At 41.4% G+C, this 27,718-nt stretch overlaps 2 protein-coding genes across 2 annotated transcripts in view; one reads left to right on the top strand and one right to left on the bottom strand.

Annotated features, from left to right (window-relative positions):
• Window positions 1-19,546, top strand: part of zbtb47b (zinc finger and BTB domain containing 47b) — a 38,350-nt gene extending 18,804 nt beyond the window's left edge. Inside the window, exons 2-6 of the mRNA XM_061713024.1 lie at window positions 3,383-4,771; window positions 5,226-5,373; window positions 7,499-7,614; window positions 8,172-8,316; window positions 10,868-19,546. Of these exons, the coding sequence (XP_061569008.1) occupies window positions 3,383-4,771; window positions 5,226-5,373; window positions 7,499-7,614; window positions 8,172-8,316; window positions 10,868-11,304 (2,235 nt within the window). The 3' untranslated portion in view covers window positions 11,305-19,546. The remainder of the gene's footprint in view (window positions 1-3,382; window positions 4,772-5,225; window positions 5,374-7,498; window positions 7,615-8,171; window positions 8,317-10,867) is intronic.
• An 824-nt stretch (window positions 19,547-20,370) lies between these two features.
• Window positions 20,371-25,104, bottom strand: klhl40b (kelch-like family member 40b). The gene is made up of 6 exons (XM_061713001.1): window positions 23,828-25,104; window positions 23,356-23,516; window positions 23,166-23,273; window positions 22,856-23,041; window positions 21,014-21,163; window positions 20,371-20,746 (listed from the first exon to the last, which is right to left on the bottom strand). The coding sequence occupies exons 1-6, from the start codon at window positions 24,956-24,958 to the stop codon at window positions 20,635-20,637; spliced, it is 1,848 nt and encodes a 615-aa protein (XP_061568985.1). The 5' UTR covers window positions 24,959-25,104; the 3' UTR covers window positions 20,371-20,634.
• Window positions 25,105-27,718: the final 2,614 nt, after the last annotated feature.

The raw sequence follows: 27,718 nt of genomic DNA on the forward strand, positions 1-27,718 counted from the left end.
TGAACCGAAATGAATTAACATAATCTCTTTCCCCTTGTTCTGTGCAACTGTAAATACCCCAAAAATACAAAATGTACTTATTGCTTTTCAGTAACGTGCTCACAAAAACAAGGCTCAAATCAATACCCTTCCTTTTCTTCTTACCAAAGACATGCAGAATTATCATTTCAATTAATAATTTGGAGTGTTAGCATTTATTAAGCATGGCTTCCTTCTTATTTTTCGGGGCTTGTTTTGTCATGTGCATACTTCATCATCCCTCAGGGAGAGCGTGGTGAGTGGATGTGCTGCGAGAGCCGGCTAATAGGAGGGAATGGCATTGAATACAAATGCACACACCAGTCAGTCCTTGCAGAAAGACCAGACGCTGTTTGTGTCTGTTTAGTGCACGATAGCCCATCGTTTATGTGTGTTGGTGTCTCTGCGTGCGCGCTACTGTTTGCTGCTCTGTCCTCCCTCGCATCCCGTCTGGATCGAAACCCTGCCCTTCCTGTGCTAAAATAAACCCACCTTGGGAAGTTGAGGCCCTCACACAGAGCGCCGATTGTAACACCTTTTGATTTTTCACGGACTCGTATAACAAACTGCAGCCAAGTACTTTATTCTGCTCATTTTTAAAATAAGAATAAATGCTGTAAAAGTATTTTTCTAAACATTATTTATTTGCTACTATTATATTATCACAGAATAACTAAAAACCAACGATATCAGAGAGAAATAATCACAAGATGATGCTCACATAAGCACAGCTTGTATTTTGTGCCACAGTACTTGCAGTCTTAGATTATTATTTAAATCATGTTTTTAGACTAAAAGTATGAATAAAATACCCCCAAAGCCTTAGGAGAAAACAGCTACACTTCTCTGGCTGCAAAACCTGCCTCACCTTGAGTTTTAAATGATCCCGTTCAGTGATTGATTATGAGTTGTGAGCTGCACATATTGATCCCCTGAGCTGGGAAAACATCTGTCGAAGTGAGGTTTTTTTTTTAATGAAAACATATTTAAGACCTTTTTAACTGAAGGGCGCTTGGTTACATAGATTCCACTCGACTTATTGAAAACTGAAACCGCTTCATTATTTTTAATTAGGAACGTTTTAAGGCTTTGTCCCCGTGTTGGTTTAAATCCACACCAGGACAAACTCCACCCAATCAAGGTCGTGCAGTGTGATGAAAAGCTTTGCCTCGTGGTGAGATTCTTTTCTCATTTGCAAAAATGAAGGTTGTTATGTTTAGAAGTGTATAAATAGAGGTAGAAATGGGAGTTCACATCAGTGAAATCCTTCGATGCTGCAGTTGTGTAGCTTGTGATTCACTGATGTGGTTCGGTGCGTCCCAGGACTCTCCTTCTGTGTCCGTGTTATGAGACTTTAAATGTATCAATGGGAGTATTTTTTTTTTCTTGGTACAGTCAAGTTGATCACAGCTGCCAGAAACCATCCATCTATCCATCATCTATACGCGCTTATTCCTATTAAGGGTCACGGGGATCTGCTGGAGCCTCTCCCAGCTCTCATTCGGTGAAAGGCATCCGTGCACCCAGAAGGCTTAAATCTGCAGAGATTAGGTTAATGCAGCGGTTCAGACGGCATCTTAGGAGTCCATTCTCAGATGATTTAAGTCCTGCTGTGTATGGCAGAAACTCAACAGAAAATTCACTCTTAACATTTTTGGTGAGGGAGACTTATTTTATTTTTATTACTTATTAATAAAAGAAAGGAAAAACCCACAATTGTTACTTAAATGAGCAATAATATATAATCATTTACTGAAAATTGACCGAGGACAATCAAACATTGCTTTTGAATTGTGGCTAAACAGATTTTTTTTTTTTAAATCAACCATTGACAAATTAGTTGGTACCCCTAGAACAGGGGTCGGCAACCCAAAATGTTGAAAGAGCCATATTGGACCAAAAACACAAAAAACAAATATGTCTGGAGCCGCAAAAAATGAAAAGTCTTGTATAAGCCTTAGAATGAAGACAACACATGCTGCATGTTTCTATATTAGTTATAACTGGGTCCTCGGCTGCAAATGTAGCTGCTAATGTCTTTCCACGTGACTCTTTTTGTTATACAAATCTATGGAAGAGTATTAGGGCCAGGCAGGAGAAAAATAAAAATAATACTTTAGAGGAGGAAGATTTTTTTTTCATTATGCACTTCGAGAAAAAAGTGGAAATGTCGAGAAAAAAGTGGAAATGTCGAGAAGAGTCGAAATGTTGAGAAAAAAGTGGAAATGTCAAGAAAAAAGTTGAAATGTCGAGAAAAAAGTCGAAATTAATGTTGAAGTACAATCTCGAGAAAAAAGTCAAAAAGTTGAGAAAAAAGTCGAAATGTTGAGGAAAAAATCAAAATGTCGAGAAAAAGTCAGAATTTCAAGGAAAAGTGTTGAAATGTCGAGATTAAAAGGGAAAGGAAAAAGGAAGGAAAAAAGGGAGGAAAAAAGAAAAAAAAAGAAGAAACAAATTTTAAAAAAGAAGAAAAAAGGTCAAACATTTTTGAAAATGCTTCAGGAGCCACCAGGGCGGTGCTAAAGAGCCGCATGCGGCTCTAGAGCCGCGGGTTGCTGACCCCTGCCCTATAGAAAGAAAAGACTTAAAGACCTTGACAATAGTGATGTGTTTAACTAAAGAGTGTCCTTTTAATTAATATCGGTAGAGTCTTCAATCTTGCAGTCATTCTGACTGTTAAAGGGTGAAAAGTTGTCATTCTGCAGGTCGGCACCATGGTGTGTTCACCTCCTGGAACATGGACCAAAAAACCCAAAGGGGAGTAATCTGAGGAAATCAGAAAGAAAATTATGGAAAGATATGTTACAGGTAAAGGTTAGGAGACCATCTTATTGTAGCTCGATGTTCCTGTGACTAGTTGGACATTTTGTTCAAAACTTTAGGATCCCCGGGACCTTAGCCAACCTCCCTGGACGTGGCTGAAGGATGGACAATATGAATGCATACCAAACAGCCCAGAACTACTTCTAAGGGAATTCAAGGTGAACTCCAAGGTCGGGGCACATCAGTCTCAGATCACGCCATCCATCACTGTTTGTGCCAAAGTGCACGGCCAAGGAGGACTGCACTGTTGAAAACAAATCATTAAAATACTTTGTCAAAATGGATATCGCCAACCATAAAACTTGTGTGCCGTTTGGGCAGAAAAGACGAAACTGGAGCTTTTTAACAAGCCGTTCCCTGATCACAGACACAAGAATGAATCATTTAAAGAGAAAAAGACTGTAGGTACAACACCTGAAACAGTTGAGTTGAATTAATCCTTCACGAACACGTCAGTTGCAAGGTTTGTTTTTTGTTTTTATTTACATATAAATTGTCTTCCTCACTCTTTCCTGTGTCTCCATCTCTCTCTCTCCTGCAGCTCATAGTGGAGAAGACCACAGACTTCCCCTCTGCTGAGTTCTCGCTGGTGGAGGATGTGGCTCTGCACTTCACCTGTTTGATGGACAGGCTGAACGAGCAGCGCCTCTTCCAGCCTGACCTGTGTGACGTGGACATCGTCCTGGTGCGTCAGCACAGCACCTTCCCGGCTCACAAGGGCGTGCTGGCAGCCTACAGCCCTTTCTTCCACTCTCTGTTCGCCCAGAGCAAGCAGCTGCGGCGCGTGGACCTGTCCCTCGATGCCTTGACCTCCCAGGGCCTGCAGCAGATCCTCAACTTCATTTACACCTCCAAGCTGCTGGTGAGCAGCCGCACCGTGCGCGACGTGCTCAACGCCGCCACGCTGCTCCAGATGAGCGACATCGCCGCCTCCTGTCGCGACCTCATCAGCAGCCACTCCCTGAGAGCCACCTGCGCCGACATGGCCAATCAGGAGGGGCTCAGGAGCGGCGGCCCGGCGGCGGCGATGATGCCCCCCGCCCAGCTCTACCAGGAGATCAAGCAGGAGTCAGAGCTCAGCAGGGTGTACAAGAGAGAAGGCAGCAGCCCGCTGTCTGTCAGAGTGGAGGACGGCGGGAAGGCGGCGTTGCAGTCAAAGCAGTACTACCAGAAAGAGGAGGGGGGCGGAGCCGGCATGGGCGTGGCCACTCTGTGTAAAGTGGAAAGCGGCGGAGAGGAGTCGAAAACAGCCGACGGACACACATCCTTCAACAGGGATCAGATCATCGTCGAGGTCAACCTGAACAACCAAACCCTGAACGTGTCAAAGGGATCGGAAGGTAAATCTGCGTGTGCCACGGAGGCCATGTTTGGCCGTTGCCACGACAACGTGCCAGACTCAGAATGCGATGAGGAAAATGAGCGGGAGAACGATGACGCAGCGGATGACGGAGATGAACATCTGAAGAGGTGTGACATACTGGGACAGAGCAGCGAGGAGGAGGAGGAAGATGAGGAGGAGGAGGAGGAGGAGGATGAAGAGGAGGAGGAGGAGAACACCCTTAACATTCCAGGTTTGGAGCACCCCCCCATGATGGAGAGGCCCCGTCGGGGCAACAGAGCTCTGGCTGTGGCAGGAACCACCGCCGCCATGAGGCAGACGCTGGCCGAGGCCACGCTGGCCAACCAGCGGCACGGCGGGAAGAGGACGCCGGACACGGAGGGGCTGGGCCAGAAGGTGAGGCTGGAGGAGAAGCAGCACTTCCCCTGCAAGAAGTGCCCCCGCATCTTCAACAACCGCTGGTACCTGGAGAAGCACATGAACGTCACCCACAACCGCATGCAGATCTGCAATAACTGCGGGAAGCGCTTCCTGCTGGAGAGCGAGCTGCTGCTGCACCAGCAGACGGACTGCGAGAAGAGCATCCAGGTACAACTCCGGCCTCACAGTTTCCAATCCATCTCCGTAGCATCCATGAGCACATTTAACAACGCCGGCTGTCACTGCATGACAAGTATTGTGTTACTTATTTCTGTGTGCACAACTGCAATGATTAGAAGCAGTCAGACTCAATCAGCTGGCAGCGAGTGATAATTAATTCTGTTATGTCCCACTAGCTCCACTATTACCTCCTCTGCACTGAGCTGCTAGTCTCCTGCTGTGGGTTTGAAGATCATTTGCTGCTTTAATCTACTCTCTCTAATTGCTTTTTTTTTTTTTTTTTTTTTTTTTTGCCACAGTGTAAATTCAAGCATCTGTATGAACACACGTCTGGATTTTATTTGAAAAGCACGTTCTGGAAACTGATCTTTTTAATACCCCCCACCCAAATATCACCAGCGATCTCTATATTCTTTCCTCCTCTTGTGCCTCCTTTTTGAAGTGTGTGACGTGCGGCAAGGCCTTCAAGAAGCTGTGGTCACTGCACGAGCACAACAAGATCGTCCACGGCTACGCCGAGAAGAAGTTCTCCTGTGAGATTTGTGAGAAGAAGTTTTACACCATGGCTCATGTGAGGAAGCACATGGTCGGTGAGTGGCTGTAAAACCTCGGTCCCACGTGTATTTCTACTGTTGTGTTTGTTTGTGCGGGAGTTGTTTTGGGTGTTGCTTTCCTTTTTCCTTTTTTGTGGAGATAAGCATCTTGTTTCCCACACGGGCATACCATCCAAGAGGGATTTGCAGTTGTGGAGACTTATGTGGAAGTTAGTTATTGCATAGGTAGGCTACCGCCTGTCAGGTTTCTCCCACAGACCAGATCCTACATTGTTCTGGTTTTCCTGAGGTAATGAGCTCTACAAGCAGCCTGAACGACTAAAAGAGAGCTTTCCTTTTCAGTTCTGACAGTTTTTTTTGAGTGAGTGAGATACTGCATTGCTGTTAGCTTTCCAAACATGCATATTACACTATTATAACGAATTTATGAGTTTGTGCTTACAAACACCAACTCACCCATTGGTGTTTTTAAAAGAGAAAAAAATGGTGCACCTCTGCCTTCACAATCAAACATCTGCCTTTCAGAGCTGATGTGATTGCTGAGCTAGAGAGAGGTTTAGATCGTTAAACGACCACTGGGGGGTCGCCCCAAAAGGGATTCAGTCTCCATCGATCTCTGGTGTTTGAATAAGGACTAAGAGAGGATTATTGCTCTTATTCTAATAATAATAATAATAATACATTTTATTTATATAGCGCTTTTCTGGGCACTCAAAGACGCTTTACATTAAAACAAAACACATAATACAAATTCTAAAGATAATATCGCTTGTTATGATGTTAATTGCATTAACCGACCCCTGAAAGCGACTCTTGGCTCGCCTCAAACGGTCCAAGAACCAACGGTCAGCTGTCAAACGACTAGCTTTCACTATAGCAGCTTAGCACTTTCAGTGGACTTAAGTTAATAGGGCTTGTTTACTTTGCTAACAGACCACTCGAGATCACTCCAGACTTTTTCACAAAACCAAAGCAAAACTGTAATTTGCAATAAAGGCACCGCTGCAGGGTTAGGGTTAGCATTTTTCCATTGAACAGTGTTTTTGTTTTTACAAGCGTAATTCTCTGCATCTCGTCCTGCAAGATTTCTCCTCAAAACAATGAAAAAGAATATCTCAACTTTGAAGAAGATGGGCAGAAAGATCTTTAGTCTTTGACGAATGAACGATATCCCCTGCCAGGATGATCGTTCAAATTATTCAAAGGCAAGGCCCTTATGTAATGCAGTAATGATTAAGTAGTGTTATAGCACAACGACATTGTGTTAATGAGGTCAAAAACAGCTGAAAACTACTTTTTTACGACTTTAGATTGACCGACTATATCACTTTTGGCGCTGCCAGAGACGTGCAAATGCGAAAAAAGGGTTTTCATGACACTTTTGTGGTAAACTGGATTATCAGCACATCTGAAAAACCACCTGACTTTTGACCAGCTGTGGGTCGGCCTGGAAATGTTCTAGGCACTAAACTTGGCTAAGCAGCCGTAGGCAGCAGCTGCGGACCCTCATTTCGTCTTCAGCAGTACTTGTTGCAGATGTTGTTTCAGTAGCAGCACCTGAAGTGAGGACAAGGATGAGGAGTCAATCAGAATGAATCCAAGGTAACATGAGATAGCATCATAGATGAGCATGAGCTTCTAGCTTCTATTACCGGTAACTGAGGTCAGGTGGGCGTGGTGACCCCGCCGTGCTCCACCCAGCTGGCAGATTTGCTCATATTGCCCATTTTTTTGATTAAAACCCTGAGGTGACATCACAGATGGTTCGTCCACTTCTATTTATAGACTTTATGATCACGTCTGAATATGTGATTGTAGGTTTTATCTGTGGAGAAGGATGAGGCTGGATCCCAAGATTAAAGAAATATCTTTTTAACAACACATGGAAATCAGATGCTTTTTTTTCTCTAGTGCTTGCATCTGGGAGACAACAAAAATACTATTAAAAGTGCTCAATAAACCGCTTAAAAAGTCAGTAACATTGTAGACTCCAAAACCGACTCAGTTAATTGACATTGACTTAAAATAACTCCCATCTGCAGCTTTGTATTTAGTCAAAGAGAAATCCTACTGTCATTTGATGAAGTCCGGCTTACTGCTGAGTTCTACTAATCTTATGATGTGTGTGTTTTTTGGGGGATGTGTTGGTGTGTCTGTGTAGCCCACACAAAGGACATGCCGTTCACCTGTGAGACGTGTGGGAAGTCGTTCAAGCGCAGCATGTCCCTGAAGGTTCACTCTCTGCAGCACTCGGGAGAGAAACCCTTCAAGTGTGAGGTTTGAGCTCCTTCTACACGCCGCAGCTTTCCGTGTCACTCGCATGAAGAGTTTCAAAAATACTTATGTCAAGGTCAAGACGTCCACATGGAGCAGGCGCCCAGGCGTGCCAATCCAAACAGACTGCAGGAAAACACATCATTAATTTATAATTTGGCTACCTTTTAAACACAAGGACACACTTTTTAAACACATTTTTCTTAGCCTGTTGCTGTTTCATTCTTATCTACTGTACAAACAGAAGTGTACCAAATATCATCTAACTACTGCAGCCGTTTGAAGTTTGAACAGACCCATTGTAAATATACGTTTGAAGAGCTTGGTTTATATGAAATATAAGCAGCACACAAACTAAAAAAATGGCTTATTCTCAGCCCAACAGTAAAAGAAATATATATTTATATATTTCTTTCACTATTGGGCTGAGAATAAGTTGTTTTTCTAGCTTGTGTTCTGCTTTTTCCTCAGTGACAGCGATGAGACTCATCAAGTGAACTCTTGACCGTGGTTTCTGAAAATACTTTCTTGTAAAAAGTGTCCACTGTGTGACATTTCAGAATTGCAGCGAGCGCTTCCAGTACAAATACCAGCTGCGCTCCCACATGAGCATCCACATCGGACACAAGCAGTTCATGTGCCAGTGGTGTGGGAAGGATTTCAACATGAAGCAGTACTTCGATGAGCACATGAAGACACACACTGGTCAGTCACTCTTTGAGGCTTTTTCATAGATTTGAATGCTTGTGTTTGGTGCTGAATGACAGCACTATCTTTCTTAAAGTGTTACTCTAAAAACAAAAGCTAAGGAGGCTGTCACTTCTCAAAATCCTACTCTCATCATCCGACTCGTCAGTTTCAGTAGCTCGAGTAGACAAATCCACAGATCCACAAATGTCTGCTGACATTTAACATTTTTTAAGTGATTTTAATGGTTGCCCTTTAAACAACTCTATATTGCAATACCACCTCTGACCACATGGGGAGCTCATTACAAGAAGATTAATGAATGAGCCCCTTGGGAAAGACTAAATGAATGTGACAACACGGGGCATCCAGAACTGTCCACACTCGTTAACTCAGTGTCATCACTGGCTCTTTTGTTAACGCAGCAGCTCTGTATGCCCCCATGTGGTTATTAGTGGTATTGCTACATAAAGTGGCTTTAAAGGTAATGTGACATAATTTTTAACATGCTTTTAACACTATTAAAAGTCTTGGCCAATATCCCTCAAATGTGTCTAAAAAGGTGTAACAAGAAAAACTTCACTCCAGTACTCCATGCCTGGCTTTTTCATGACGGTGTTTTTTGCGCAGTGAAAAACGCGTCCTTTTCCCCTTTCCTGTCAATCTTTGCCCCGCTCCTCCTCCCAAACCCCCCCCCCCCATTCTCCACTCCTCCTCTCCCCCAAACTCCCCGTCCCCCTCAGATGAACGAAAACTTACAGTTTTTTTCCTCACAGCATCTCACGCTGCCATAGCAACACCGAAGGACACGGCAATAGTTTTTATTTATTCCAAAACTTTTTTTTATATATACAATGGCGGCTAATGCGCATTTATTCGACCCCGAATCAGATCCCGAAGTAGATCTTTTACTTCAAGATAGTCCACAACAAGTTCGTCCACGACGCACACAGCAGACAGTGGATCAATGGTATGTGATTTTGTCTTGCCGATCATATGCAAACTGTACCAAACAGTATACCATACGATAACGTTTTCAACGTTAGCCTCAACTAGTCTTTGCTCAGCATAAGCAATAATGTAGATTACCAGACCAGCTATGTATTCAGTTTGTTTTCTGTACACTGTACATGATTTATTCTCAACACGTTGGATTTCAAGGACTCCCAGGACTCCAGCGGAGAGAGGATAGGTGATGGGCAGGGAGCTGGGTGGAGGGGGCGGTGATTTAGCGGACCTATACGTATAGGTCCGCCACCCAACCAGATGCGCCATTTTTGCATAATTATGCGGAAACTCCCAGAAAGCACACAATACACTGAATGTTAAAAGTTCGGTTTTTTTGGGTGTAATTGATGTCAAGACACCCAACAAAACACAAAAAATCAAGAAAAATGTGTTTTTCATGTCACAATCCCTTTAAAGCTGGGACGTCTTCTACAAATACCAACAACACTACTTCCCGCGTGCTACTTCCTACAGCATGTGACAAAGAGTTCAAGCCATGTAAACTTTCTTTTTTCTAAGGACTGCTCCAAGAAAAGTCTGAAAGGGAAATTACTGTCACAAAAGCAGCAGGAGAAAATGTCACCAACTACTTCCAATGGCATGTAGCTAAAGTCTGAAAATGAATAAATAAAATGACTTTAGACGGATGCATAATGTAAACAGTGTTTTGATGACTTAAAAATGTGTATAGTTGGTATCCAATGAAAGACACATATAAACCATATAAGCATCACATTTGATTTAATTGAATAGCTAAATAAAGTTAAGACTGTGTAAACACTTGTGAGCAAACTCATCTCAAGGACCCATCTCACCCCAGACACTCACTCTTTGAACTGTTGCCATCAGGCAGACGTTTCAGGACACTTAAATCACGCACAAACAGACTCTAGAACAGTTTCTATGCCAGAGCCATAACTACACTCAATACTGTTAAATAATCACCTGACTTTTTCATGTGCAATACTGACCGAACCGTGCAATACCTGCCAAATGTGAATACTGTATGTTGTCTTCCTGTTTGTGTCCTTTTAGAGATTATTTATTTTTTGTTTTAATATATCTATTTTTTAAACCATCCACCCTAAAGAAGATTGCATCCAACTTCGTTGTACCTGTACAAATGACAATAAAGACATTCTATTCTATTCTAACTGTTTTCGTTCAACCAAGATGTGCAGCAAAATTATTTTACGTTGGAGTTCATGCTTGTGAAGCTGATGATTCTTAGTCCACTTATTACTTTTGATTTTGTTTTCTTTTGCGGTTCCTGAGAGAAAATTCTGTTGCTAAATTCTCCTTTTTGATCGACCTTCACTATCAAGTTGCTTTAAGCGGCAAAATAAATGCCTGCTGCAAGTGGGTGAAATCCTGACAGAAAGCATTTAAAGGGAATAAAATCAGTAAAGCTGCAGGCTATGAATTAAAACATTGCACTCAAAGATGGTCTTGAGTGGTAATTCAGTGTGGGTGTGCCACTGCGAGCGAGCCCTTTTCACATAGAGATATTTGATATGCTACAAATGTAGACATGTAACAGCAGTTTGTCTTTTCTTTGCAGGAGAGAAGCCGTACATCTGCGAGATCTGTGGGAAGAGCTTCACCAGCCGACCCAACATGAAGCGCCACCGGCGCACCCACACCGGGGAGAAGCCGTACCCGTGCGAGGTGTGCGGCCAGCGCTTCCGCTTCTCCAACATGCTCAAGGCTCACAGGGAGAAATGCTTCCGCGTCAGCAACCCCTTGGTCACCGACTGCAGCGCCCCCCTCGGCCTGGACCGGCTTCTGGCCTCCCCCACCGTGGACTCCTCCGGTCAGGTCCAGCCGGGCGCCGCGGCCCCGACCACGTCTGCACACACGCCTGCTGCTGCCTCTAACCCCCACTCCCTCCACCTGTCCCTCCCCCTGCTGCACTCCATGGGGGGGCTGCCCCCGGCCTCGCACTTACCCCCGCCGCCTCCGTTGTTCTCTGCTGGTAGGGTAAACTCCAACAACTAACACATCTCCGTAGCATTAAAAGCACTTTGTTTTTTTTTTTGTTTCCTTGTTTTTCTTTGAGCTTTTCAGAGAAGCGGCAGCGGGAGAGCGATGCACCTCAGAGACATTTACACAGATGGTGAAAGGACTGACAAATGGCTGAATGGAGACCTCACAACAATCACCTACAGTACACAGATCCCACAACAAGAAACTGTTATTTTTTTACTCTGTTGAAGACAGTAGATAACCTCCGAGTTCAGTGTGGTGGTTAATCCTCTTCAACGAATCCTGGTTTTTATTTGAGATTTGCCGACACGACACACATCTCTCCAGAGTCTTGCACAACGCATAGATTGTAGCATCCTTTCCCAAGTGGATTTAGGAGTTTCCTGACCCTTTCCCAAAAGGAATGGAGATTTGAGTAAGATATATATTTTTTGTTCTCTGCCAAGATGTAGCGAGCGCTTATGGTCTGACCCAGCAATAACCAAACGCTGATTTGTCTTTGAACTTGTCCTTGTATATGACATCGCCAATAACCAAATCCTCTTAGCTCACGTGCTCTAGTTAGAAAAATGTAATACAGCATTTATAACCGCTCCTGCACCTTACATTTAACTCCAGTGATATTTAAAATGTACTCCTAACTGTCTTCGATTTTTATATGTGTAATTTTGTGGCGTCAGTTTCTAAGGACGTTGGCGACATTGCGATGCGTGGAGATTTGGCCGTGCAATGGAGTGTGATGTGTTTGTGATGGTGTGCATGTGTGTGTGAGAGAGAGAGAGAAAGAGTTGCGATGCAAAGACCAGAGCGAAGTGACGCTTGAGTTTCCCCAAAGTCAGGAGATGAATTTGTTTGACTCTCATCTTTTGCTTACATTAAGCAAGCACACTTGTCTCCTGCAGATCCCACTGTGTGACGATATGGCGTTTCTGTCACTTCTTAGTGAAGAATAATGTACGTAAACCCGAGTTACATGCAGCTTGTTTTCCAACTAAACCTGATTTGGTTGCATAGTCTAGAAACAATCAAGTTGAAAATGAAAATGTACTCTAGTATATGAGCGGGAAGATTTCTTTAAAGTAGGAAGGAACTAATATTGCAAAAAAGGTTGAAAATATTTAAAAGGCTACATGTCTTTAAAAGTATAGAAAGTGATTATTTTTGGCCCTGCAGAGCCTGCCACTAAAGAGCTTCTTACTGTTACATCACTTCTAAACGACAGTGATTTTAGTTAAAGTTTTAGTTTTGTTTTTATTTTTGTATGAAAACGGTGATCTTCAGCAGCTAAGTAAAGTCTTGGACCTACAGTGTAATGCAGTATAATACCAATCAAAATCTATTCCCTACCAGAGTAGATACGGAAAAGAAAAAGAAATCCAACCTCCTTCAGAAACACTCAAAAAAATGGTTGGACATTTCTAGAAATGTGTTTATTTGGATTCTCACTAAGAGTTGGATGATAATTTCAAAACCACTCAAAGATCTGTTGATCCGGCTCGACTGGAAATGGCAGTATTGGCGTTGTTTAAAGGCAGAACTCTCCTTCTAATACCATCTCTAAAGCTCCCTTATTTACACAAAAATTCATTTTTGTCAAATCATACATATCGGTTTTCTGCTGCTTACGCAGATCCATGTCCAGGCTTGGAAAGCCCCTGGTCCACAGCCACCCCCTCAAGCTCCTTCGAGGGGAAACGAAGCCATTTTTCAAATCCACTGAAGGACATACCTAACGTGAAGTAAAATACTTCAGAGCACATGTCGTCCACTTTAACTGGTCCTTTTTGATGTGAAACAACCCCTCAACCGTCTCATCAGAAGGATGCACATCACTGCCTCCTGGTTCTGCGTCCTGTTATTCTGGTTACTGCTTTTGACCATAGTAGAGGGGGGTTTATGGATGGAGATCAACCACTCTGTCTTTCTGGCTCAGATACACGATCATTTTCCCTCTGCATGCACAACTTCACTAGATTTGATTGCAGCAAGTATTGTTTGCAGTTTCTCACCGCATTCCATCAGCTTAAAACCGGCAGGAAAAATGGTATCAGTTTTGGGAAATCAGGAAGCGTCAAATTGAATTGAGCAATAACCTGCAGTAGAAAAACTGCACCAGTGTGTCTGACAATCTCCCACTCCATATGTCTCTGAAAAGATTAAAATCCTCCACTACAGGCAACAACAACGCATCCCCACCTTGGAGTTGGTCGATGAAGTTGCAGGGCCTTTTACTCAGAGCTGTTTTTCCCGTCATTTCCAGTCGTTAACCAGAAACGAGTGGCATCTTCAACTCAAAGTATGAACACAAATAAGGAATCTTCCCAGACATGTTAGTCAGTTTCATAATAATTGTCTCTGGGCACTAATGATGCGCTTACCTTTTGTATAGTCTTTGTGCATTGTAGCATTAACCTGTATATACGGTTCAGATGTGTTTATTCCTTGTGATCTTCTTTTTTTTTCTTTTCTTATGTTTACATGAAGAGTCAGTTGAATGTGCCCCCCACACGTGTCTCGGCTGGTACTATGGAAAGTTGAAAGTGTTTGATTGCTTTTGTAAATGTAATAAGCTGTTTGTTGTTTTATTTTGAAAGGCAAATTTGAGCACCATTATGTTGTATTATGTCTACCCCGAATACACGTGTATCTTAAACTGCCATGGGTAAATGTTAAGGGCCTGCATCAAACATTGTCTTATAATGGTACAGTTTAGTTTTATTTTTTATGAAAACACATGTGTCAAACACATGTTTTGTATTTTGATTTGCTGTTTTTGTACAGGGTCCAGTTTGAGACTGCCCTTTAAAATTAAAGTCTAGAGCTGTTGGATTGTAATTTAGCTGAAGGATATTCTGGCTGTGATTAAATCCAGTTTAGCCTAAGTGGACGGTGAACTACTCGGTGAAAAGGAGCTTGAATTTACACACTCGCAGTGATCAGCAGAGGTGACTGCCCATATTTTGAAAGTCAAACTGAACTTTATCATAACAAATGAGATCAATTTGCAAAATATAGACAATGAACATGTCTTGAAAGAAGCAGATGTAGCACTACAGAAACACTGCAACAATCACTACATGATGTAAATTTTAAAGCCACTCCATGTAGTAATACCACTTCTGAACACATGGGGGCATCTCTATCTGCTGCATTGACAAAAGTGCCACAGCCAATACCGTGCTAATGAGTGGGGGCTGTAACACAGCAGTGTCTCAGGAGTAGCACACTTCATTGTGACACGTTAACTTTTTTGTGATATGCTGTCCCCATGTGGTCAGGAATCTTACAGCTACGCAGAGGGGCTTTAAAGTGATCTCTCTGCTATGTGGCAGTTCAGTAGACTGCAGTTGGTCAGCAACCCTGCACTTGAACAAGAGAGAAACCTCGCTTAAAAGTAAATCGTCATTCACAGTGTCACTCGACATGTCACTGGAGAAACCCATATTACTTCAAGAAAAAACAAAATAGTCAGGTTTTGTTTTGTTTTCCTTTTCCCCGTCTGGAGAAACACTTTCCAAAGAGACAATGCTGATACTGTGGTTTTAGTTTGTGTATTTGCCTTATAAATGGATGAATTTGAATGCTTTTGTGTTTTGGACAGTGTTATTAGCTGATGGTGAAAGAGGAGAAATAGTAGTTAGTACTACTGATTTATGCACTTTGAATTTGTTTGCCACGCTAGCAAATGATGGGGCCATGCATGCATTTACAAGTTGAATAGGTAGAATCGATGAGTAATGATTGAAAAATGTCCTTTTTCTTTTTTCTAGATTTATACAAAATGTTTAATCCAGCTAGCTTTTAATTGTACCATGAATACACTGACAGAGATGGTTAGCAAACATTAAAGCCACTCTCTGAAGTAATACTGTATCTGAACACATGGGGTCATATAAGGCGCGTTGCCACAAACAGAGTCCAGGGTAAATCTGCCAGACAGGAACCTCTAACAGACCGTCTCCTCAGCCCCTTCAGCTGGCGTGTCTCCATTACACTGTAGCGCCTCACAAGAAACTTAAAAAATAGCACATCCGACCACGAGGTGGCGGTAATGCACATCTTTTCTGTTTACAAACGGCCACCAGCATTAAAAAAGACAAAAACGAAGAATGCAGCAGAAGCATAAAGAGAAGAAGAAACACGTAAACAATGGATGCTACTTTATTTTTGTTTTTACGTAAACCACAGTCATACACATTGAGATTAAAAGAACCCCCCCCCCAAAGCGGACCTCTATATTGGCATAATATGCCAACAAGACCTGAACCGACTTGCTGGTTCATCCATCGTTTTTCGTGTCTTTTTTCTAACGTTTTCTAATGTCATCAAATGTACTCGTAGCAAAATGTCTCTGGTCCAAAAGCTTAAATGATTTGTGGTCACATGATTTATGTTCCCGTGAGAGTGCTGAATGTAATTTAGAAATCACAATCAGCAGAGAGCCTCTGCCAGGAGGTTCTTGTTGGCTAACCGGAGTACCTCTCCTACGACAGGGCAGTTTTTCTCCCCGTAAAGGTTCCTGAAGGCCATTTTTACAGGGTCGTTCATGGTAATGGAGATACGCCCCGAAAAATCTGCCCAGAACTCCCAGTAGTGGAAACACGCCTATAGGGTGGTGGAAACACGCCAAGAGACCGGCTTTGTTGATAAAAGAGCCACTGATAATAATATGCTGATGAGTGGGGACTGTCCGGCACGTCTTGTAATACCCCAGTGTTTCACTAGACGTGCACTTCATTGTGTCTTTAGCCAGAGGCCGACACATTAACTTTCTGGTGATATACTGCCCCAATGTGGTCAGAAGTGGAATTGCTACATTGAGTGGCTTTAAAAACTATAAAAAAAATATTTGCGTATTATTTGTTCAAAATGGATCAGAGTTTGTAGTTGGTTCCACATGTTGCCAGTATGGTCAAGCTGAAGACACTTAGTAGGTGATATATGTTAACTTCAGTGTTGGAAGAATATGGAAAGGAATTGTGTTCATTGCCAAATTGAGTAATAACAAATATATTAATTGTAAAAGCACTACATACTCCAGTTCAGCCACAAGGGCTTTACGGTAGACATCGTAGCACTATGCTGCAAATCTTTTGGTGAAATGACTGTATGTGTTAATGCAACAGTTAGAAATTGTTTAAATTCAGGCGATCCATCCTATAAACAAATGCTGTTGATGTCTCTTTTGTTTAAAGGCTCTTTCAGTCTTCAAAACTGAATTCCTATTTTATCTGCTTAGGGGTCGAACCCTGAAATTGGCTAAAAATAAGTGCCTATAAACTACCATTTTAATATAGATTATTAGACGTGACTGACACTGAGTAGATTATTGAGCTTTTAAGACTCCTGATTTAACAACAAAATATTTGAAACAATTTGGAAATTGAGTGAATGCCAAAATGTCAATGTATAAAACTAAATCATTAGTTTTATGCCAGTGTATAGTGCAGAGACTGTACGTGGAAGTCTAAATCCACCACGAAGAGCTGAGTATGTGTGGTAATCCTTTGTCTTACATAATTTAGAGAACTCGTCTTCCCTAAATCCAGCAGCGAATACAACACCGTCACACTGCTGAAGCAATAATACATTGTGCCGTTCCGAAAAACATCTGGAAAACTTGTATTGGCAATTACGCATTCCTTCATCTCTTAAATGCTGAAAAGAATCGAACAAAATGTTGTTGTAGTGATGTGTTTGACTCTGTTTTATGGTTCAGAAGGGCTGAGAGCTGAGGAAGGAATTTTTGCACAGTGCACGAGTCTTATATTCAAACCAGGTTGACTTGTGATTTGCCAGATTCTCTTAAAGAAGGCTTTAGTCTAAGACCTGTATCAGATTAAACAAATGAGGACCTGTTCTTGTCCTTAAATAATGTTTTATTTGTCATTAACACTGTGGCGAGATGCCACTGAGACGGTGCAAACAGAAGTTTGCCATATATTGAAACTTTTCCCGTGTTTTCCAGTTTGAGTCCTAGATTTTCTGCTCTAATGTTAGTCCTGGTCCCAGATATCCAACAGAAAGGTGAAATAACAAGCATTTATCAAAGTAGACATGTTTCCTTCAAAGCTATTATTTAAAATCAACGTCAGTTGAATATGTCATGAGACACAGCTGCTTTGTCTAACCCTGGTTTTGTTAGACGAAGCATTTCTGTTTCAATGAAGATGAGCATTAAAATGCGTTTTACACTCAAAGATTTATTTTAAAATTGATCTACAACATTGAACTAATGTGTCATGCCTCCCTTAGGAGGGATACACCCATCTCTCTGTTTTCTCTTAAAACGTCTCTGGCAAGCCTCTTCTCTCCTCCAGGCGCATTTTGGAGTTGAAACATCCTTTAAAATATTTTGCCGAGATTGTTTTTCAAATCACGGGCAGCATGAAGGAGGAGAGAGGAGCTGAATGAGATGAGCTCTCTGAAAGTGACATTTTAGAGCAGAGACTGTCAACTGAAGTCTTTTTCCCTGTTGGGTCGTGTTGTTTTGACTTTAGCTCCTAAAACCGAGGAGTCAGACTCAAAAGATTTGATTTTGTGGCCTTCACCTTTTAAGTAATGGGAAAAATGCCATCTGGGAAAATGATGAGTATCACTCCAGGAGGATATTGCATTGTTTGTTTTTTTTTCCTCAGTGTATTTGTGTATGTATGTTTTTTAAAAATCCCAAATTTCAGCTGCTATATGGTGCATCAAAATTGAAAAAAAAAAAAAAAAAAGTTAATTAATTGATTAATATAAAATGTGAGAAGTCGTACAAATAACAGTGTTCCAGCATTTGATGTACAACCCTAAATCAAAAGAAGAAAAATAGTCATGACGATGATAAAAGCAAATCTTTGACATTTATGTTACTTCAAGCTGTATGAACCTGCAATATTTCATGTTACGTCTCATCAGCTCTGCAGGTAGACCAGTATTTTTTTTTTCCAAACCTGAAAAACAAATACGAATAGTTATGAATATCTAAATGAGATTTGCAATACAGAACAGTGGGGTTTGTACTGTCTCCACGAAAAAAAAGATTAAAGTAAATTTAAAGAATTATTTCTATTTTCTATACTAAAACAGCTTGTTTTGATTTGGGTTTGTGTTTTATTATCTATAAGTTTATCTTCTTTAATAGCGGAGCAAATCTTTTGGTTTTGAACCAGACAAAAGCATTCATAGACATTGTGTGCTGTTAGAAGCATCGTTTTATACATTTTTCTCAAGAAATTAACCAACTGATGAATAAAATAATAGATTTTTACCAGCTCAGGAATCAAAATGATCATTAAATGTAATTGGTAAAAATAACTGTCGAGCATCATGTTTATCTTGCCACTGCTTAGTTAAAAAGATTTAAAAAAACACACATTTGCTGATAAAATGTTAAGACACACGAGGATACAAGCCTTAGTTTCATTGTGGTGTGTGTTTAAATCAAATGATATGCACTTAGCGGCGCTAAGCGGCTAATACCAGCGTTATTAGCTTTGTTTGTTAGTTTTGTTGACTTTAATGTAGCTAGAGTTTATACAGCAACAATATTACAATGTCAGTGCAGTACATGGATCATTAACGTCACACGCGCATACTGTTAAAGCGTTGTGATTATTTTTATTTAATTTTATTTTTTCAGCTCCATAGCCTATTGGAAAAAGGCTGCTGCTCCAGTGTTAAACTAGCCACGCAGCGCTCTTGATTACTCAACAAACTGTCACTGCTCTGCTCTCAAGTGTCTCAGCCATCTCAATATAAATAAAACTGGAAATGTGTTGGAAAATTGGCCCAAAAGAAACGGAGAGGAAGTGCTAAACAGTGATAGAATAAGTCATCATTTCAGTGTAAAACTTTTGAGTCGTTTGTAACCTGCTTGAGGATATATAATGACATTTTTGGGATAAACAGATTTGATGATAAGCAAAGGCAACATATTTAACTAGTCATACCCTTATAATGCATTAATGCATTTCCCACACTTATTCAAACTGCAGCTTTGTTAAAGAAACCAAGATCTGTACTGGTATTTGCTGATTCTCTACCGTTTTATGTAAACACTACAGTATATCCTCTGGTGTACAAAGCCCATGTATGCAGTAGTTGTCACATTCAGCTCTAGTGAAATACTAAAAAACAGTGCAAAGACAGTAGTGTCTAGAGGTGCTAATAACATTAGACTGTATTTTCTGTCTTCTATTGTATTATGACTGGTGTTAACTGTCTGTAACACGGCAAATCGTAATTAAATCATTTCAATATTAAACAATATAGATATATTATTGCAAATGTACTTGTTTATGTGTTTTTCTTCTTTTTGTCCTTTTTGTATTGTTTTTTTTATGTTTGCTTTAAAGTCACTATGTATAAATCCCACTTCTCACCACATGGGGGCAGAACATCAGAAGAAGGCGGCTGGCGTAAGGTACAAAGACATGCACCTCTAGTGGGAAAAAGGGGTATTACAAGACACATTGGAGTGCATTTGCTTCTTGTTTTGACTTTTCCCTCTAGAGGTGGTCACAGTTGATCATCTGTTCCCATCTTACATTGTCTTCACCTTCTTCCACACCAACCAATGCACATGCTCTTTCACAACATCCAGAAACCTCCTCTTTGGTATTTTCTCCTGCACACCAGCTCCATCTCCAGCATCCTGTTGTATTTCATATTGTCCCTTTTTATTGTATGTGTCCAAAACATTTCAGTTTCACCTCTTAATCATATTTATCTCTGTCACTCCCTCTGCCACCTCCCGTTGTGCTTCCTGTATCTTGGTCAGTGTTGTCATCTCCAAAAAACAGAGAACTGGTCTCTTTACTCTCACTGCTTCTCTTCTATCACAGATAACTCAAGGTAGATTCCCTATCCACACCACCCTGCCCGACTGCACTCTCTTCTTACCCCTTTTCAAAACTTTCCATTGCTCAGCAGAGCGACACGCCCCCATGTGGTCAGAATTAATAATGTTACATAGAATGACTTTAAAGGTTTAAGCTGTCGATTTAAACCATGACTTTGCCGCCATCTGTTGGGAAATAGCTACATACATTTTCCATATCAGTCAATGAAAATATTAAAATAACAGCCTTTTTTAAATTTTCTTTTTATTAATTACATTAAGTGCAAAAATGAAAATTCTTCTGGTTAGATTCTATTATCCCAGTCCAATAACTGAAGTCAGGGTTTATGAAGCCATAACCCGAATTAGAAAAACATCTAGAGTACAGCATTGTGTCAAATACAAATGAACAGCATGCTAACCAGGCTGTGACCCTGTTTTTGCTCCAGGCCTTGTGTAAAACAGTGCCGAGGGGCAGACAGATTTCCATTAACAAACAAGGTTCGGAAGTGGTTTCAAATCTTGGTCAGCCGTAGGGTGTTCAGTCGGACCCCCAGAATTGTGGCCCCACAAGCGTACTCAATCTCTCTGAGGACGCCAATCCACTTCTTCTCCGTCTCATTATACCTAAGAAAGTTAACAGATGTTTGTTATGAAAGGTAAAACTTTGACTGAGAAACACTTTGTTTTGCCACTTGACCACAATTACGCTGAACAAATACTTAATGTGATTTTTGATTGCAGCTGCTGGAAATTAAGTGAAACATGGCAGATCTCACAAACACAATTTAACAGGTGAATGAGTCATAATTCTTAAAGGGAAAAAAACCCTCAAAATTACAAAGTGTTCAATGTTAAAAAACTAAAGAATGCATGGCAGTTGTTATGATGCACCTCCAAATGTCGTTCATCTCTTTGGGAATCATTTCATCGCTGTCCTCCAAAGGCATCATGGCAAAACCCCCGACAGCATAAAGGGAACCGACCAAAGACACAAGATTCAGGGAACTGCGCTCCTGAGGAAATGTCCCAAAGTCTGACCACCTGCAACATGAAGAGAAACACAAATACGTACAGAGATGTATCTAATACAAGCCTCTCAAAGTTCATCACTACCAATATCTCTCATCTTCATGGTGAGCTGAAAATAAAAGAATTGTGAAAATTGGTTCTTAATTTAAGAAACTTTCATCAAAATATTCTTTCTGCATCATCACCAGTTGCAAAAACACATTCACAAAATCCTTCCCCTAATTTCCAACTAAAGTGTTACTGAATCTTAGGCAGTAAACAATCTGAATGAGAAATCATCTTTCCTGGAACTATATCAAACAAAAAAAAGTAACATTCATTTGCAAGAAAGTAATGACTAGTTAATATATTTATCTTGGAAAATTGCCATTTTCCCTTTCAGGAAGAAAATAATCAACTGTAAAAGGTTCAGCAAAATCGATTTACTTGCGAATCATTGTTTAAGTTTATGGATATTAAGAACAAGTTTCAACTCAATCAAATGGAAAATAAGCATGTGGGGAGATTTAACAAGGATCACAAAAATGCTGGATTATAACTTCAAACTCTGAAAATGCACAAAGCTGCAGGATTTTGCATGCTTCCTTGAATTTAATAGACATTTTTACATTAATCATTTCAACATGTTGTCAAATGGGAGGCTCTGGCAGGTTTGTATGAGTGGACTCATGGCGGCCACAGCTGCCCTGTCTCGTTCCCATTCCTCTGCCTCAGCAACGTTATCAGCAAACAAATATTCTTTATTTTTTTGTGAACAATCCATCTAATGAATTTCCATTTGAGCCACATTTCAATAATGAAGGTGGGATTAAGCTAAAGTGAATAATAGCTTCTATTATGATCTGCATCATTATTGTAAATGGTCTTTAAAACTACCAGTATTTCAGAATAAGAACCTGAATAAATAAAATCTGCAAAGAGATCAATCAAAACTAAGTTAAACAAATTTAAGGACAAATGAAATGAGAGCATCTCATCTTAGAGCAGACTTGTGGGTGCCAATGTTTTTGTCATTTGTTAAATTTACTATAAAAATTAAGAGTACCGGTACCGGTAACCATATTAGTTGTTTGTGTAATTATTTTAAAGTACTGTTGCACAATAAATCTGCTAGCTTGCATATTCTCTTGAAGAGGACAACTAACATTTCCTCTTTTAAACCTTCAGGATTGATGTTTGCAACCTGGTTGTAACTTGGTTAGAAAATAAATGTACGATATCATAATTGTTGCTCGCCAGCATTTGCTGTAATCATTAATCATGGATGGAAGGCTGGTGCAAAAGAAGGATTTGGGTTACCACTGGTGTTACTAATAACATTTCTATGCTTCAAGTGCAGAGCCTTGACCAATTAAATCTAAGGTCAAAATAACCAGAAATGGGAGTCATGTATTTTCATTCATACTTCATTTCTTTCTTGTTTATCAAAATCCTCTCATATTTTAGTAGCCCATTGAACATGTCTCAACCCAATTCTGGCAGTTGTTGACTAAACTGAAATTAAGAGTTATGAAGGAAAATGTAAAAAAGTTCTAGTTATCCCTCTTCTCCTCTGCAGCAGTTCACACGGGAAATGAAGTGAACCAGTAATATGTCTTAGGTTCGACTTGATTTTCCTTGGATTTGCACAACAGATAAGTACAATCAGAGTTTTAATAAATGTAACCCCCATTTGGTTTGGTTTCTTCCCCCAGAAGAACTCACTTGTTTGTGGCGATGTCGTACACCTCCACAGAGTCTGTCAGGCCATTGTCCGTCACTCCTGCAGCCACATATATCTTGTTTTTATGAACAGTGGCTCCAAATAAGGAACGTGCATTCTTCATGGGTGCAAGCTCCTTCCACTCAAATCTCCGGGCATCATAAGCACACATCTTCTTCAGGCAGTTCCTGTTTGGACAAAAGTAACACGGTGATCTCTGACGTTTCCAGTAGCTGGTAACTTCAAATTAATTTCACTAAGTGTCACTTTTCACACATACATGTTCATATTTTCCCTGCCATATGTACTCACTTGTCGTCTCCTTTTCCTCCGATCACGTACACGACCCCTTTGTGCGACACCGTTGCGTGTCCATAGACTTGATAAGGAATTGACTCAGACTCGCCCCATTTAAATGACCTGAGCAGCCAAAACCACGGCAGAGGAGTTAATTTCACTTTGCCAAACTTTAAAATAGAAATTCTAGCAACTCTTCACTTACTTTCTGTCGTAGACCGAAACTGTATCGAGCGTGGACTCCTGATCCTTCAGCTCCTTCCCCCCCAGCACGAAGATGGAGTTCTCGGCCTCCGCCAGTCCAAACAAGAAGCGGGGCGATGGGAGGGGTGGCATCCCGAGCCAGTCAGCGCTCACCGGGTCGTACTGGGGTCACAGGGGTCAGACATTTGTGAAAAGGTTATGTTTTCCACCACCTGTAGTGAACTGTATGTAAATACAACGTGTAAGTAGATTACATCTTCAGAAAGTATACCTAATCCAAACTGTGTATTCTTGTATTTTCTTCTTTCATTTAAACAATTTAAGATGTTTTCAGATCTTTTTTTTATCCATATTTTCTATAAATTGCATGAGCTTTTTCCACTAATATATAATAATATATTCCACTAATTCCACTAATATAATACAGTATATCATCCTCTACTTCTGTTCTCAAAAATGTTGAGTTCTCACACCTGCAGGAAGTACGAGGACATTGGATCGTCCTTGTTCTGCTCATCAACGAATAATCCTCCGATCACGAAGATCTGGTTCTCCTTGGTGACCAGGCTGGCGTGGTTCTTGGGGATCTGTGTGGAGAGTGATGCGACGAAGCAGTCATTCCCCGACGGGTCGTACGCCACGGCGCCCGCGTCGTTCACCATCAGTATCAAGTCCCTGACAAACATCCCAAATCGCAGGTTGTCATTCAGAATCCCCGGGAGGAGACCTTCCTCCTCCTCCTCCTTGTCTGTACTCTCGCCATCTTTTTCTGCTTCGCCATCAGTCGTTTTACTTTTGACTTTTTTAACCTCAGGCATTTTCCCGGCGCGAGCGTCTCGGATCAGCTCCAGTTTCTGCTTCAGCTCTGGATTGGTTGATATCAGTTTGTGTTTTTCCACTTTCTCCTCCAGATAATCCTCATCAACGAGACGCAAACGAACACAATCCAGCAAGCTCGGGAGCTCCTTCTCTCTGCTCTCGGTATCCTTGGAAACCCAGTCCATCAGAGCCTCAAACACCACCTCCTCCGTCTCAACATTCAGACTGTCGTTTGTTAAGATAGCTGCCAGCTCACTCGGATGAAGTTGGAGGAAGTCCTCGTCTCTGGAGATGAGCTGGAAGCGCTCGCAGGCGAAGTTCCGGGCAGAGACGGCCAACCTGGGGCAGTCCAGCATCAGACCCAGCCTGAAGATCGCCAGGCAGTTGCTGAGGCTCAGGCGCTTTTGCAGGAAAGAGACACACACGGTGAAAATGGAGGGGATCTGGTACATGTTAGCGACAGCAAAGATGTCCTGGACATTCTGCTCCGTCACATTGATATTGGAGGTGTACAGGTACTTGAGGATCAGCCCCATGACTCCGGGCTCCACATCTTCAAGGACAATTTCTTTCTTTTTGCTCTCATCCAGGTCAGACAGGAAGATGGAGCGGAAGTACGAGCTGCAGGCGCACAGTACCAGTCGATGGCAGGGGAACTCCTTGTCTTTGATCTTCAGCACACAGTCAACCAGGTTTTCATTCTCCAACAAGTCGTACAGACCATCCTGGAGCAGAGTCTGCTGGTACACCTTGGGCTCATCTATAGGGTTTGTAGGCAGGGCCATCGCTTCTGGCAGGAATGAAAAAAAAACTATTAAAAAAAAAAGATCAAATAAAAGTTGATCTCCTTTAGTTTCTAGCTTGGAGAGTGAATTCAGATGCACAGTCGGTCTGTGCACCCGCCGAATCCCGGGACGGTCCTCTTCCTCAGCTGTTCTGACCCTTCAAATGAGCTCCAACTGGAGGGTTATTTATAGATCGGGTGCTCGGGTGGGAGTTATGGGCTTTATTCTAGAACGTGAAATGCAATATCTGCGTCTCTGTCCTCTTTTCCCACCTCCCTCTCCACCCACTCCCCAGGACAATCCCCCACTCTCAGACAGCTGACACATTACTTCACCGCAAAAATGTCCAACGTGAGTCATAGAGCGCGATGTGGACGGCTCAGGAGGCCTCATGTCATGTTGTTTGTATGACTACATACATATTTAAGTATATTAAGAATCACAGATGTTGGGAAATAGATTTTATTTTCTTTTTTTGTAACTGGACAGTTCGGGGGAACCACGATATTGTCTTGGCTGAATATTACCATGGGAGGAAGTTATTGATCTTTAAGCATGAACATTGTACTTGTCTCCTTTCCAGCAATAATCTCATAGCCTGTTAATATATTTAATGGTTAAACTGAAGAAAAATACAGAACCATCTTTAGAACATAAAATAAGATCATTTCAAATTGTATGCCGGTAACATATCTTTGTAACATGGCTTCTTCTTTTAACAACAGTCCTGATACATCCGGGTCCCGAGTAAACCAGTTACCAGAGTCCAGTTCTTGCCTGACACGTGATTCAAGCTGCTCAATAGTCCTAGGTCTTCCTTGGCATATTTTTCCTCTCACGATGCACCAAATGTGTCCTTTTGATGAAAGGCCAGTTTGACACCCAAATTCCTCCATTAAAAAGCCATGCTTTTAAAAATGGATTCATTGATGATTTAGCTTTTTCTTGCTGAAAAATGCAAGGCCTTACAGACATTTTCACTACATTATCACAATTTTTAATGGAGTGCACCTGAGGACCAGAATGTCATGGCCAGCTGATATTGGTTTTCGATCTCACACCATGGCATTACATTCTCTAGATAATGAGATACTCGAAGCCATCAGAATTGTATGTCATGGAAACATTATTCTTAATGTTTTCACAGTTTTTAGATGCAGTTTTTATAGATTGGTGAACCGCTGCCCATGTTCACTCCTGAGAGATTTTGCCCCAGATGCTCTGTTGTTATTTACCCTAACTACTTGCAAAATGTTCCTCTATGCTCTTATATGAATACATTATTGGATTTTAATACATGAAAATGATTGGCTTCTGTTTTATATACATTTTGCACAAGCCTCAACCTGTTTTGAGTAAATTATTACAAAGTTACATTCCTTCCCCTTTCTCCAGGTAGAGCTCATGTTTGATGAAATCCTGAAACTGTAGTTTGGTTTTTAAAGTAGTTGGTGACATGAGTATGTACTTCAGAAGATATTAAATGGCTTTATATTAACATAAGCTTGAAAACAAAAGTCCGTTCAGCTTTGTTTTAATGCACAGAACAGTTCTGTTTAGGAGTAAACAACTACTTTCAAACATAAAATGTACAGCATGTCAAATTAATCAGGAATTGCATTGGATATTGTTTTCTGAATGAAGTAAGACTATAACTGATCAGATAAGACTGCAAGTTGGGGTTTGTTTGTTTTTTGTTTTTGTTTTGCTTTGTTTGTCAGTTGTTTTGCTTGGTTCATGACATGGGAGTTTCTGCCAAACACGCAGGTGAATATGATCATCTCCTCCCACATGGACCTGATGGCAAGTACAAACAAAAGTTAGACGGGCCTCATCTATAAAGCTTGCTTGCGCACAAAAAGGGCTTGAAAGATGCGGAAGCCGCCTTCTACGCAAAGGCTGGGATCTAAAAAGAAAAATCTGCTTATCTTTACGGCAACCCTCACCCTCCCGTAAGAATTTACTTAAAGGTATTGTGACATCATTTTTAACATGCTTTTAACACTATTAAAAGTCTTGGGCAACATCCCTCAAATGTGTCTAAAAGAGTGTAACAAGAAAAACTTCACTCTAGTAATATTTTCCTGGCTTTTTATTACAGTGTTTTTTTGCGCCGTGAAAAATGCTTCCTTTCCCCCCTTTCCTGTCAATCATTGCTCCGCTCCTCCTCCGCTCCTCCTCCTCCTCCAGCCATACGCTCACAGCGGCGTCGGAGCGACAGGCGAAGCATGCACGGAAAAGCAGGAGGGCGAACCACAGCAAACAATCATAAAAATAAAGGCATGCAAGCAGCACTGTCCCCTTATCTTAAGTCCAGTCAGTGGCCGCGGGTCTTCTTAGCAGTTTTCCTCCGGTTATTAGAACAAAAGAGGCGTGTTAAGCCTCATTTATGGGTCCGCGTTAAATCGACGCAGAGCCTACGCCGTAGGGTTCAGCGTATGGTGCGCGTCGCCGCGTAACCCTACGCCGTAGGCTCTGCGTCGGTGTAACGCGGAACCATAAATCAGCCTTTATGGTGCGCTGGAGAGGAGAGGAGACAGGGAGCTGGGTGGAGGGGGCGGTGATTTAGCGGATCGTTACGTAACGATCCGCCACCAAACCACATGCGCCGTTTTTGCATAGTTATGCGGAAAATCCCAGAAAGCACACAATACACTGAATGTTAAAAGTTTGTTGTTTTTTGGGTGTAATTGATGTCAAGACACCCAACAAAACACAAAAAATCAAGAAAAATTTGTTTTTCATGTCACAATCCCTTTA

The sequence above is a fragment of the Cololabis saira genome, chromosome 22, assembly GCF_033807715.1.
Source record: "Cololabis saira isolate AMF1-May2022 chromosome 22, fColSai1.1, whole genome shotgun sequence".
In the NCBI taxonomy this organism is placed as follows: Eukaryota; Metazoa; Chordata; class Actinopteri; order Beloniformes; family Belonidae; genus Cololabis; species Cololabis saira.

Excerpts from the sequence above, each read along its gene's own strand:
- klhl40b (XM_061713001.1), bottom strand. The coding sequence starts at position 24,958 with ATGGCCCTGCCTACAAACCCTATAGATGAGCCCAAGGTGTACCAGCAG. Across the intron at positions 23,517-23,827 it reads TGTCCTCGTACTTCCTGCAG|TACGACCCGGTGAGCGCTGA; the intron begins GTGTGAGAACTC and ends CTGTGACCCCAG. Across the intron at positions 20,747-21,013 it reads GAGATGAACGACATTTGGAG|GTATAATGAGACGGAGAAGA; the intron begins GTGCATCATAAC and ends TAACTTTCTTAG.